Source organism: Scyliorhinus torazame, chromosome 5 (genome assembly GCF_047496885.1).
Source record: "Scyliorhinus torazame isolate Kashiwa2021f chromosome 5, sScyTor2.1, whole genome shotgun sequence".
NCBI classification, from domain to species: Eukaryota; Metazoa; Chordata; class Chondrichthyes; order Carcharhiniformes; family Scyliorhinidae; genus Scyliorhinus; species Scyliorhinus torazame.
The window spans coordinates 178,823,181-178,834,926 of record NC_092711.1 but is presented as its reverse complement, the minus strand read 5'-3'; the positions used below and the strand labels follow the sequence as shown (position 1 = coordinate 178,834,926).

The 11,746-nt window shown below is 51.8% G+C and overlaps 1 protein-coding gene across 1 annotated transcript in view; it reads left to right on the top strand.

Annotated features, from left to right (window-relative positions):
* LOC140418066 (uncharacterized) overlaps window positions 1-9,053 on the top strand; it is a 182,863-nt gene extending 173,810 nt beyond the window's left edge. The window contains 3 exon segments of the mRNA XM_072501493.1: window positions 7,841-8,831; window positions 8,834-8,971; window positions 8,974-9,053. Coding sequence (XP_072357594.1) covers window positions 7,841-8,831; window positions 8,834-8,971; window positions 8,974-9,053 — 1,209 coding nt within the window.
* Window positions 9,054-11,746: the final 2,693 nt, after the last annotated feature.

The following is an 11,746-nucleotide window of genomic DNA, read 5'->3' as shown; positions in this document are numbered from 1 at the left end:
GGGTCAACATGTTACACATCCATCAACTTATTACCAGACTGCTCGAATCTATAGAATCCAGCATCGAATCCTCGAAATCCCTGTTTTCCTCCTCCGTCTTCACGCCCCTTTTCCCTCCCCCAAGCCGCACAGAGGGAATCGCTCTAAAGTCGGCCTTTATCTTTGTCAAACAGGCCAGGTATTTATTCCCAAACTTGTACAACTTCTGCCTTGCAAACGTTCAAATTTTCGTGACCTGCTGAGTTAATAGGGAGTCATAGGAACACCGGTAGGCCATTCAGCCCCTCATGCCTGTCCTGCTATTCAATGAGATCATGGCTGATCTGTGACCTAACTCCATATACCTGCCTTTGGCCCATATCATAGAATTTACAGTGCAGAAGGAGGCCATTCGGCCCATCGAGTCTGCACCGGCTCTTGGAAAGAGCACCTTACCCAAGGTCAACACTTCCACCCTATCCCCATAACCCAGTAACCCCACCCAACACTAAGGGCAATCCTGGACACTAAGGGCAATTTATCATGGCCAATCCACCTAACCTGCACATCTTTGGACTGTGGGAGGAAACCGGAGCACCCGGAGGAAACCCACGCACACACGGGGAGGATGTGCAGACTCCGCACAGACAGTGACCCAAGCTGGAATCGAACCTGGGACTGTGGAGCTGTGAAGCAATTGTGCTATCCACAATGCTACCGTGCTGCATATCCCTCAATATCTTTGCTTAACAAAAACCTCTTTATCTCAGATTTAAAATGAACAACTGATCGAACTTCAACTGCCGATTGTGGGAGAGAGTTCCTAACCTCTACCACCCTTTGAGTGAAGTTCTTTCTAACATCTCTCCTGAATGGTTTAGTCCATTTTAAAAACTTTTTTAGTTTATCTTTATCTACCCTGTCTTTCCCTATTAATATCTTGAATATTTCAATCAGATCACCCCTTAACCTTCTAAATTCTAGCGAAAAAAGGTCTCCTCGTAACTCAACCGCTGTGATCCAGGTATGATTTTTGTAAACGTACGTTGCACTCCCTCCAAGGCCAAAATTTCCTTCCTAAGGTGTGGTGCCCAGAATTGCTCACAGTCTCCAAGTGGAATCTAACCAGGGTTTTGTATAGCTGCAGCATAACCCCTGTGTCTTTATATTCCAATCCTCTAGATATAAAGGCCAGCATTGCATTCGCCTTTTTAATTATTTTGTGCACTAGTTCCTGGTATTTTAAGGATCTGTGCACCTGAACCCCCCAAGTCTCTTTGGACATCCACTGTACCTCCACCCTGAGGAGGTGGAGTTGACCCTGTTCAGTGCTTCGCTCCAGAGTCCTCACTCTATTTCAATCCCAAGCTCTTCCTCCCATTTTTCTCATGTCTTGTCCAGTGTGAAGCATGCTTTATCCCACCAGTCACCCATACAAGTTCCCACAGCCCCCCCCCCCCCCCCCCCCCCCCCGCCCGTGTCTAACTGTTCTTCTAATGGTGATTGGCCCCGTGCCCGCGGGAATGTCCTCGCTTCCCTGTGGAGGACGTTTTTGACCTCCATGTGTCGTAACCCTGGTCAGTTGAAGCCTCTCCGTCAGTTCTTCTAGCGTTGTCAGTCTGTTGTCCGTGTAGAAGTCACTAACTGTCAGTGTGTCCCCCGTCCTGTCTCCATCTTTTTCGCTGGTGCGAATGCCAAAATAATTTTTTCCACCATGTTACAGAAGGCCTTGGGGATGTAGATTGGAATGGATCTGAACAGGAAGAGGAACCTGGGCAGTACATTCATCTTGATCGTCTGCACCCTCCCCGTCAGGGAGAGTGGGAGTGTGTCCCACCTCTGCAGGCCCTTTTTTACTTCCTCCAGCCAGGTTCCATTTGTGGATCGTGACCAGTCGTGGCTAATTTGGATCCCCAGGTAGTGGGATTTGTTTCGGGCTTGTTTAAACGGCAGTCCCTCCAGCTCTGCCCTGTTACCTTGGGCGGTTCACCGTGAAGATCTTACTTTTGCTCAGATCTTACTTTCAAGAGCGCCATGATTCCCTCCATGCTGCTTTGTGGGCCTGCAACATAAGAGGAGCAGGTCATCCACATAGAGCGAGACTCTGTGCTCTCTGTCTCCCCTCCGGATCCCCTTCCAGTTTTCGCCACTCTGAACGCGATCGCTAGAGGCTCGATTGCCCGGGTGAATAGCAGCGGGGACAAGAGGCATATCCCGGCCTTGTGCCTCTGTGCAGCGGGAAGTACTTGGAGCTGGTGGTGTTGGTCCGCACGCTCTCCATACAGAAGTTTCACCCATGTTGTGAATCCTGCTCTAAACCCGAACCCCTCCAGTATCTCGATGAGGTACTTCCACTCGACTCTGTCGACGGCCTTTTCTGCGTCCAGGTAGATGATCACCTCTTATGTTCTCTCCCTGGATGGGGTCATTTTCCCGTTTAGCAGACGCCTGATGTTCAATGTTTGCTGTCTATTCTTGACAAAGCCTGTCTGGTCTTCTGCCACCACCTCTGGTACGCAGTTCTCCAGTCACCTGGCTAGGACTTTGGCCAGTATTTTCACAGCTACATTGAGTAACAAGGTGGGTCTGTAAGACCCGCATTCGATCAGGTCTTTGTCTTTCTTGGGCATCAGCGATATTGAGGCTTGTGCCAGCGTTGGCGGCAGGGTGTCCCTTGTTAGCGAGTCTGTGAACATCTCCCGCGGGTGCGGGGCCAGTGCTGTCATGAATTCTTTGTAGAAGTCCACCGGGAATCCATCTGGTTCCAGTGCCTTCCCTGCCTACATGAAGTTGATGATCTACATGACTTCTCCCAGTTCTGATGGTGCTTCCAGCCCCCCACTTCCTATCCTCCCCCACGACTGGCATGTCCAGTCCATCGAGGAACTGCTTCATCCTCAAATCCCCCTCTGAAGGCTCAGAGGTGTACAGCCCCCAGTAGAAGGCCTCAAATGTGTCTTTGACCTTTCCTGGCTCTGCTACTAGTCTGCCTTTGTTGTCTCTAACCTGAGCTATTTCCCTGTGTTCTCAGCTGGTGAGGCAGCCGGCTGGCTTTGTCTCTGTATTCGTAGTGCAGTGGGGCAGTGGGGGAGGGGAAGCTCCTTGAAGGGGAAGCATGCGGTCCGGATCGGGCCCCAGAACTCCGTTCTGGACCACATAGCCGAGGATGGCTAAGCGGTTCGTGCTGAACACACACTTCTCCTTGTTGCAAGTGAGGTTTAGGAGAGTAGCGGTGTGGAGAAATTTAGCAAGGTTGGTGTCGTGGTCCTGCTGATCATGACATCAGGTGGTGACGTTGTCTAGGTACTGATAGGTGGCCCGCAAACCGTACCGGTCGATCATTCGGTCCATCTCCCTTTGGAAGACCGAAACCCCGTTTGTGACGCTGAAGAGGACCCTAAGGAAGTGGTATAGGCGGCCGTCTGCCTCGAAGGCGGTGTATGGACGGTCCGATTTACGGATGGGGAGCTGGTGGTAGGCGGATTTCAGGTCTGCCGTTGAGAAGACCCGGTACTGTGCAATCTGATTAACCATGACAGGTATGCGTGGGAGGGGGTACGCGTCGAGCTGCGTGTATCGGTTGATGGTCTGTCTGTAGTCCACGACCATTCGGTGTTTCTCCCCAGTTTTAACCACTACCATTTGAGCTCTCGAGGGGCTGTTGCTGGCCTTGATGACACCTTCCCGAAGCAGCCGCTGGACTTCGGACCTGATGAAGGTCTTGTCCTGGGTGCTGTACCGTCTGCTCCTGGTGGCGACGGGTTTGCAATCTGGAGTTAGATTGGCAAAGAGGGAAGGTGGGTCGACCTTTGGGGTTGCGAGGCCGCACACAGGGGCCCGCCGAATGTCAGGGTTAGGCTCTGGAGGTTACACTGGAAGTCCAGGCCGAGGATTAGTGCAGCGCAGAGGTTAGGGAGGACGTAGAGGCGGAAGCCGGTGAATTCTACGGCCTGGACCGTGAGTGTGACCGTAAAGTACCCCGGATCGCTACGCAATGGGATCCGGAGGCCAGGGAGATTTTTTGGTTGGCGGGGTGTATCGTGAGGGAGCAGCGCCTTACCGTATCCGGGTGGATGAAGCTTTCGGTGCTCCCGGAGTCCAGCAGGCAGGAGGTTACATGTCCGTCGACTTTCACGCTGGTGGATGCGTTGGTCAGGTTATGCGGACGAGACTGGTCGAGTGACATGGAGGCGAGCCTTGGTTGGTCATCGGGTAATGGGGCGGCTGGTGAGCCCGGATCCTGGAATACTGGTGGTGCCCATGTGCTGAGCGGTAGACAAGATGGTGGCGCCCGAAGAGCTTGAGGGTTACAAAATGGCGGCGCCCACGGAACGCACGTTGCGGGGGTGGAACAAGATGGTGGCGCCCATGAAACGCACGTGTTGCGCGGAGGCGAAGATGGCGGCGCCCACTGGCCGCACGTGGTCTGAGGGGGGGGTGGCGGCGAGCATTGTCCGTGACCGAAGGGGGTGGGGGCGATAGCGGCGACTGAGCGGGCCTGGCACACCGCGGAGAAGTGGCCCTTCTTCCCGCAGGCTTTACAAAGGGCAGCGCTGGCGGGGGTGCTTCTCTTGGCTGCAAAAATAGCATCGGGGGCCCCCCGGGGTTCGCTGGTTGGTGTGCAGCGCAGGCGTATTGGGTGGGCAGCCCCCCCCCCCCCCCCCCCCCGGGGGTGTAGGACTGGACATTGCGCAGGGCAACCGTCATGGAGAGCGCTAGCGTTTTAGTCTCTGCGAGGTCGCGCATGGCCCCTTCTAGGAGCCGCTGGCGTATGAGATCCGACCCAATTCCAGTCACAAAAGCGTCCCGCATAAGGAGGTCTGAGTGCACCTTGGCCGTAACGGCCTGACAGTCACAGTCCCGGACTAGTGGGATTAGGGCCCTCCAGAAGTCTTCTATGGACTCACCAGGGAATTGAGAGTGAGTGGCGAGTGCTTGCCTGGCGAAGAGCGTGTTCGTTTTCTGTGCGTAGTTGTCCTTGAGTAGAGTCATGGCTTCGGCCTAGTTCGGCGGGTCCTAGATTAACGGAAAGACTTTGGAGCTCAACCTGCAATATAAAATCTGAATCTTCTGAGCCTCCGGAACAGGGGTTGGTGCCACGTTGATATACGCTTCGAAGCAAGCTAGCCAGTGCTGGAAGTCCTTTCTGGCGTCGCTTGAGTGCAGATCCAGCTGCAGGCGATCCGGTTTGATACGGAGGTCCATCCTTCGAAACTAGTAGCAATAAATTGAGGCACGATCAATTCGACTAAGACGATAGTTGAATCAAACTGGGGCTTTATTGCTGTCAGATGTGAGGCCCCCCACAGCAGCTGGCAAAATGGCTGCTAGCTGGAGGACACGCATATTTATACCCCGCTTCCTGGGCGGAGCCAGTAGGCAGGGACTACCGGCGAACCTGTAGTACAGGTCCTACCGTACAACACCTAATACAGGTTCCACAGAGGTTTACCACATGAGGCTAGTTCCCTGTGCTCTGGGGTTTTCCTTTGTCCAGGGCCCACCCAACATGGCCACCAACTATGTGGAGGCCATGTGGGTGAGCCCCTGCACACCGGGGTTTCGCTTTGTTTGGGGACCCTCCATAGTGGCTGGTTGCGGTGCCATCTTGTTCCCTGTTGCCATGTGGGGCCTGTTGTAGCCAGCCTTGAGCCCTTGCCCCCTCTCCCTTTGTTCCCCCTCTCGATCTGCATCTTCCCCCCACTCCTACCAGTGACTCCCCCTCTCTCTGCCTCCCCCATTTCTACCCCTCTGCCTAGCTCCCCTCTTGTGATGTTCCCTCTCCCCCCCCCCCCCCCGGGTCGGCAGACGCTCCCTCCCCCGCGGGAGATGCACCGCAGCCTCCCCCTTCCTCACTGGTACCTCCTGGTGCTAGCTTTCCCGTCGCGTGCTAACCTCTCCCGGGGGGGGGGTCTGAGCCTTTCCTTCGCCCGCTGATTTTCTTCCCTCTCTCCTCTTCCTCTTTCTCCCGCGTTTCGCTGCCCTCACCCCCTCCTTTCTGTGGCCTTAGCTTTCGGTTTCAGAGCTAGGGGGGGTACAGTCCCGTGTTAAATGTCTTTCAATCTCTCAGAGTGATATCCTCACCTAGGTTCCTGCTGCTGCTTCTCCAGCCCATTCTTTTGGACGAACCCGTCTGCTTCTATGGGGACTGTAAAAGAATGCTCCCTGCCCTGGAAGGTCCCCATAGCTTGGCTGGTTACAGCATCTCAAATTTCACCCACTTTGCTCTGTTGAATTTAGCCCACGGTTGGGGCCCGATATCTGGGCCATGTGGTCAGTGGGATTCCTGCCTTCAGTTCCCTCCGGCAGTCCCACTACTCTGAGGTTCTGGCACCTCGACTGGTTCTCCTGGTCCTCGGCCTTCCCTTTACTGTTTCCCTGGGTCGGCACCAACTTTGCTATTTCTGCCTCTAGGCCGACGATCCAGGCACTCTTGTCCGTGGAGGCCTCTTCCAGCTCCCTGATTGGGCTCCCCTGGGCCTCTAGTTGCCTCTCTGCTTTGTCGAGGGCCACCCGCATGGCGGCCAGCGCTTCTGTGACCTCCACGTTGACCGCTGCCTGGATTCCCAGCCGTGTGTCCTCCTTTAGCTCTCTGGGGAGGCCTTGCACGGCTTGTTGGTCCCTCTCCTTCAGGTGCTGCCAGAGTTTCCTCGCCTCGTGGGTCTGCCGTCTCGTTCACCGGTTTCTCCAGGCTCCTGGTGCCTCTCGTTTCCTTGCAGCCTCTGGTGCAGCTATTTTGTCGGCTGGAGGTGATAGTTTTTTTCCTCGGTTCCATTTTGGATAGAATTTGCCTAAATTTGATTTCCTCGGAGGAGAACGATCTTCCGTGCATCTGTTCAGCGCATCCTCGCAGTGACTAGGCTGCGAATCCCCGAGGTAAGGTTTTAATACCCTCAGCACTGATACTCCACCCCTACGCTAGTCACCCCTCCGAGTCTGCTCCCCGGAGACTAGGCCGCGAATCCCCGAGGTAAGGTTTTAATACTCTCAGCTCCGATACTCCGCCCCTCTGAGGCGTCTCCCTGGAGACTAGGCCGTGAATACCCAAGGTAAGGTTTTTGTACTCACAGCTCCGATACTCTGCCCCTTCGAGTCCTCTCCCTGGAGACTAGACTGCAAAATGCCTAAAGTAAGGTTTTAATCTCTCCGCACTGATACTCTGCCCCTCTGTATCCCCGGAGACTAGGCCGTGAATCCCCGAGGTAAGATTTTAATATTCACAGCTCCGACAGACTCTGGGCTTTTCCCAGTAACTTCATACTTGTGACAATAAAAGGTTATTACTATTATTATGCCCCTCTGAGGCCGCTTCCTGGGGACGAGACTGCGTATCCCTGAGGTAAGGTTTTAATACTCTCAGCTCCGATACTCTGCCCCTCCTCCTCCGCTCCCTGGAGACTAGGTGTAGGGAATAGGTATTGAAGACTAGGTATTGGGGAATGAGAGAGGAAAGAATGTTCTATAGAAACTAGAATTGTCTGTTCTGAATTTCTGCCCTGTGCTGACTGTGATAATGTTTGTAAGTTGTTTTTCCAGAATATTAGAAGAGGAGGGATTACAGACAGAAATCTCAATCCTCACCTCTCAGTCTTCCAGAGCCACTCGATTCATCGGGGCCTGAATATCTTCAGCCTTTGATCCAGAAGGAGCAATGTTTGCCCGATCTGTGAACATCAAAAGATTTTAACCATCAGTGTGGCTGGAAACGCACTGAGACAAACACACCCGAGTGAGAGTGTTCCAGATCACTGACTGTGGAAAGAGCTTTAACCAGTTACACAGCCTGAAAAAACATTACATCATTCACAGCGGGGAGAGACCGTACACGTGTTCTGTGTGTGGACGAGGCTTCAACTGATTGTCCGACCTGGAGAAACACAAGAAGACACAAAACATGGAGAAACCGTGGAAATGTGGGGACTGTGGGAAGGGATACAGAGCCCCGTCAGAGCTGGAGATTCATCGACGGAGTCACACTGGGGAGAGGCCGTTCACCTGCTCTGTGTGCGGGAAAGGATTTGCTGTGTTATCCACCCTGAAGTCACACCAGCGAGGTCACACTGGGGAGAGACCATTCATCTGCTCTCAGTGTGGGAAGGGATTCAGTAAATCATCCACCCTGTGGGCACATAAACAAGTCCACACCGGAGAGAAGCCATTCATCTGCTCTCAGTGTGGGAAGGGATTCAGTTATTCAACCAACCTGAAGATACATCAGCGAGTTCACACTGGGGAGAGGCCATTTACCTGCTCTCAGTGTGGGAAGGCATTCACTCAATTATCCAGCTTGCGGAGTCACCAGCGAGTTCACACTGGGGAGAAGCCGTTCACCTGCTCTCAGTGTGGGAAGGGATTTGCTGTGTTATCCACCCTGAAGTCACACCAGCGAATTCACACTGGGGAGTGGCCATTCACCTGCCCTCAGTGTGGGGTGGGATTCAGTAAACCATCCACCCTGCGGATACACCAGCGAGTTCACACTGGGGAGAAGCCGTTCACCTGCTCTCAGTGTGGGAAGGGATTCAGTAATTCATCCCACGTGCAGACACACCAGCGAGTTCACACTGGGGAGAAACCATTCACCTGCTCTCAGTGTGAGAAGGGATTCACTGAGTTATCGAGCCTGCGGAGACACCAACGAATTCACACTGGGGAGAGGTCGTTCACCTGCTCTCAGTGTGGAAAAGGATTCAGATATTCATCCACCCTGCAGAGACACCAACAAATTCACACTGGGGAGAGGCCGTACACCTGCTCCCAGTGTGGGAAGGGATTCCATGTTTCATCTGAACTAGTGAAACACCAGCGAATTCACACTGGAGAGAGACCATTCACCTGCTCTGTATGCGGGAAGGATTCACTGAGCAATCCATAGTGAAGGGTCATCAGCGAGTTCACACTGGGGAGAGGCCAGTCACCTGCTCTGAGTGTGGGAAGGGATTTACTCAGTTATCCATACTAAAGAAACACCAGCGAGTTCACACTGGGGTGAAGCGTTCACCTGCTCTGAGTGTGGGAAGGGATTTGCACGGTTATACAACCTGAAGTCACACCAGCGAGTTCACACTGGATAGAGGCCTTTCACCTGCTCTTTGTGTGGGAAGGGATTTTGTGATTCAATTCACCTGCTGACACACCAGCGAGTTCACAAGTGATGACAGGGGTTGGATTCTGCCGTTTTTGCTGCTGTTAATCACATCCAGGACTGAACCATGTTCATTCTGACACTTGGTGAAGTGGGAGGGTCGGAGGGTTTCTTTCTGCTGGACTGGCCGGTCTCACAACTTTACCTCCAGTGGGCTGATGCTCTTTGAGCCTTGTTGCTAATACCTGATTCTAAATTAAACAAGGATCACAGATTGAAAGAGTGTTTGGAAGTTTGAAGATATTTAGTTCCCATTTCTGTTTGCAACCCCCAAAGCATGCCACATTGCCATGGAGATGGGCCCTGGTGGTTACATGTTTTATTTTGTTCAATTTATTTGGGTGTTCCTCACAGTAGAAAACTATCAGGGTATGAGGGGCAAGTTTTCTAAGGTGGACTGGAAACTGATGGAAAACAGGGAATAGCTAATATTTAAGGAATTATTGCATATTTTCAAGGGAATCGGGTCGCTTGGTTGGCTGGTTCATGATGTGGAACAACGCCAGCAACATAGGGTCAACTCCCGTACCGGCTGAGGTTATCCATGAAGGCCCCGCCTCCTCAAAATTGCCCCTCGCCTGAGGTGTGGTGACCCTCAGGTTAAATCATCACCAGTCAGCTCTCTCTCTCTCTCTCTCTCAAAGGGGAGAGCAGCCTATGGTCCTCTGGGACTTCGGCAACTTTCACACAAATACAACAAATATAGATTAATTTAAGGAACAAAAATACAACACGAAAAATGCAACCGTGGCTAACCAGAAAAGTTAAAGATTCCATTAGATCAAAGGAAGAGGCTCATAAAGTGGCCAAAATAGCTGTAAGCCTGAGGATTGGGAACTTGTTTAGAATTCAGCAAAGGACCAAGAAACTTATGAAGAGAAAATAGAATATGAGAGCAAACTGACGAGAAACATAAAAACCGACTGGAAAAGCTCCTATAGGAATGTGAAAAGGAAAAGATTAGCAAAGACCAATGTGGGTCCATTCCAGGCAGAGACAGGAGAGTTTATAATGGGGAATAAGGAAATGGCAGAGAAACTAAACAATGTGTGTCTGTCTTCACAGAGGAAGATACAGAAATCATCCCAAAAACACGAGAGAACCAAGGGACCAGTGAGCACGAGGAACTACAAGAGATTAGTATTAGTGAAAAAACAGTACTGGAGAAATTGATGTGGTTGAAAGTTAATAAATCCCCAAAAGTTGATGCTCTCCATCCCAGAGTGTTGAAAGAGGCGGCTGTAGAGACAGTGGATACATTGGTGATCATCTTTCAAAATTCTATAGATTCTGGAATGGTTCCTGCAGATTGGAAGGTGGTAAATGTAACCCCAATATTTAAGGAGAGAGAGAGAAAGCAGGGAACCACAGACCCATTAGCCTGACATCAGTAGGAGGGAAAATGCTACAATCTATTATAAAGGATGTGATAACATACGAATTAGGAGCAGGAGTAGGCCACTCGGCCCCTCGAGCCTGCTCCACCATTCAATAAGTTCACGGCTGATCTGATTGTAACCTGAACTCCACACTCACGCTGACCCCCCGATAACCTTTCACCCCCTTGCTTTTCAATAATCTATCCAGCTCTGCCTTCAAAATATTCAAAGACTCTGCTTCCACTGCCCTTTGAGGAAGAGAGTTCCAAAGACTCGCGACCCTCAGAGAAAAAAGTTCTCCTCTGCCTTAAATGGACGAGTTATTAGTTTGAAAGTGACTCAAATTTCTGTATTTTCCCACAAGAGAAAACATCCTTTCCACATCCACCCTGACAAGGCCTCTCAGGATCTTATACGGTTCAATCAAGTCACCTAAACTCCATCGGACACAAGCCCAGCCTGTCCAATCATTCCTCATAAGACCAGCCTCCAATTCCAGGTATGAGTCCAGTAAACCTTCTCTGAACTGCTTCCAACACATTGACATCATCCCTTAAATGAGAGCAATACTGTACACAGTGCTCCAGATGTGGTCTCACCAATGTCCTGTGTAACTGAAGCATAACCTCCCTACTTATGTATTCAATTCCCCTCACAATAAACAATAACATTCTATTCGCTTTCCTTTTTATTTTAAATGTTTTTGTTGGGTTTTATTCACGATATACTTACAAATGTACACACATTGGCCACAAACAAGTCCCGGAACATTCGGGTGAATGGCTCCCATGTTTTGAGGAAGCCATCTTCCGACCCTCAGGTGGCGAATTAGATTTTCTCCATTTGGAGAGATTCCGAGGGGTCGGACAGCCAGTCTGCAGCTTTGGGTGGTGGTGCTGACCGCCAGCCGAGCAGGATTCTACGGCGGGCCATCAGGGAGGGAAAGGCGAGGGCGTCCGCCCTCCTCCCCAGGAATAGATCTGGCTGGTCTGATACCCCGAAGACTGCCACTTTCGGGCATGGCTCCACCCTCATCCCCACCACTTTGGACATTGCCTCGAAGGTGGCTGTTCAGTACCCAGCAAGCCTGGGGCAAGACCAGAACATGTGGGTGCGGTTGGCCGGGCCTCCTTGGCACCGTTCACATCTGTCCTCCACCTCCGGGAAGAACCTACTCATTCAGGTTCTTGGTAAGTGGGCTCTATGTACCACTTTTAGTTGCATTGGGTTCTATTAGCTTTCC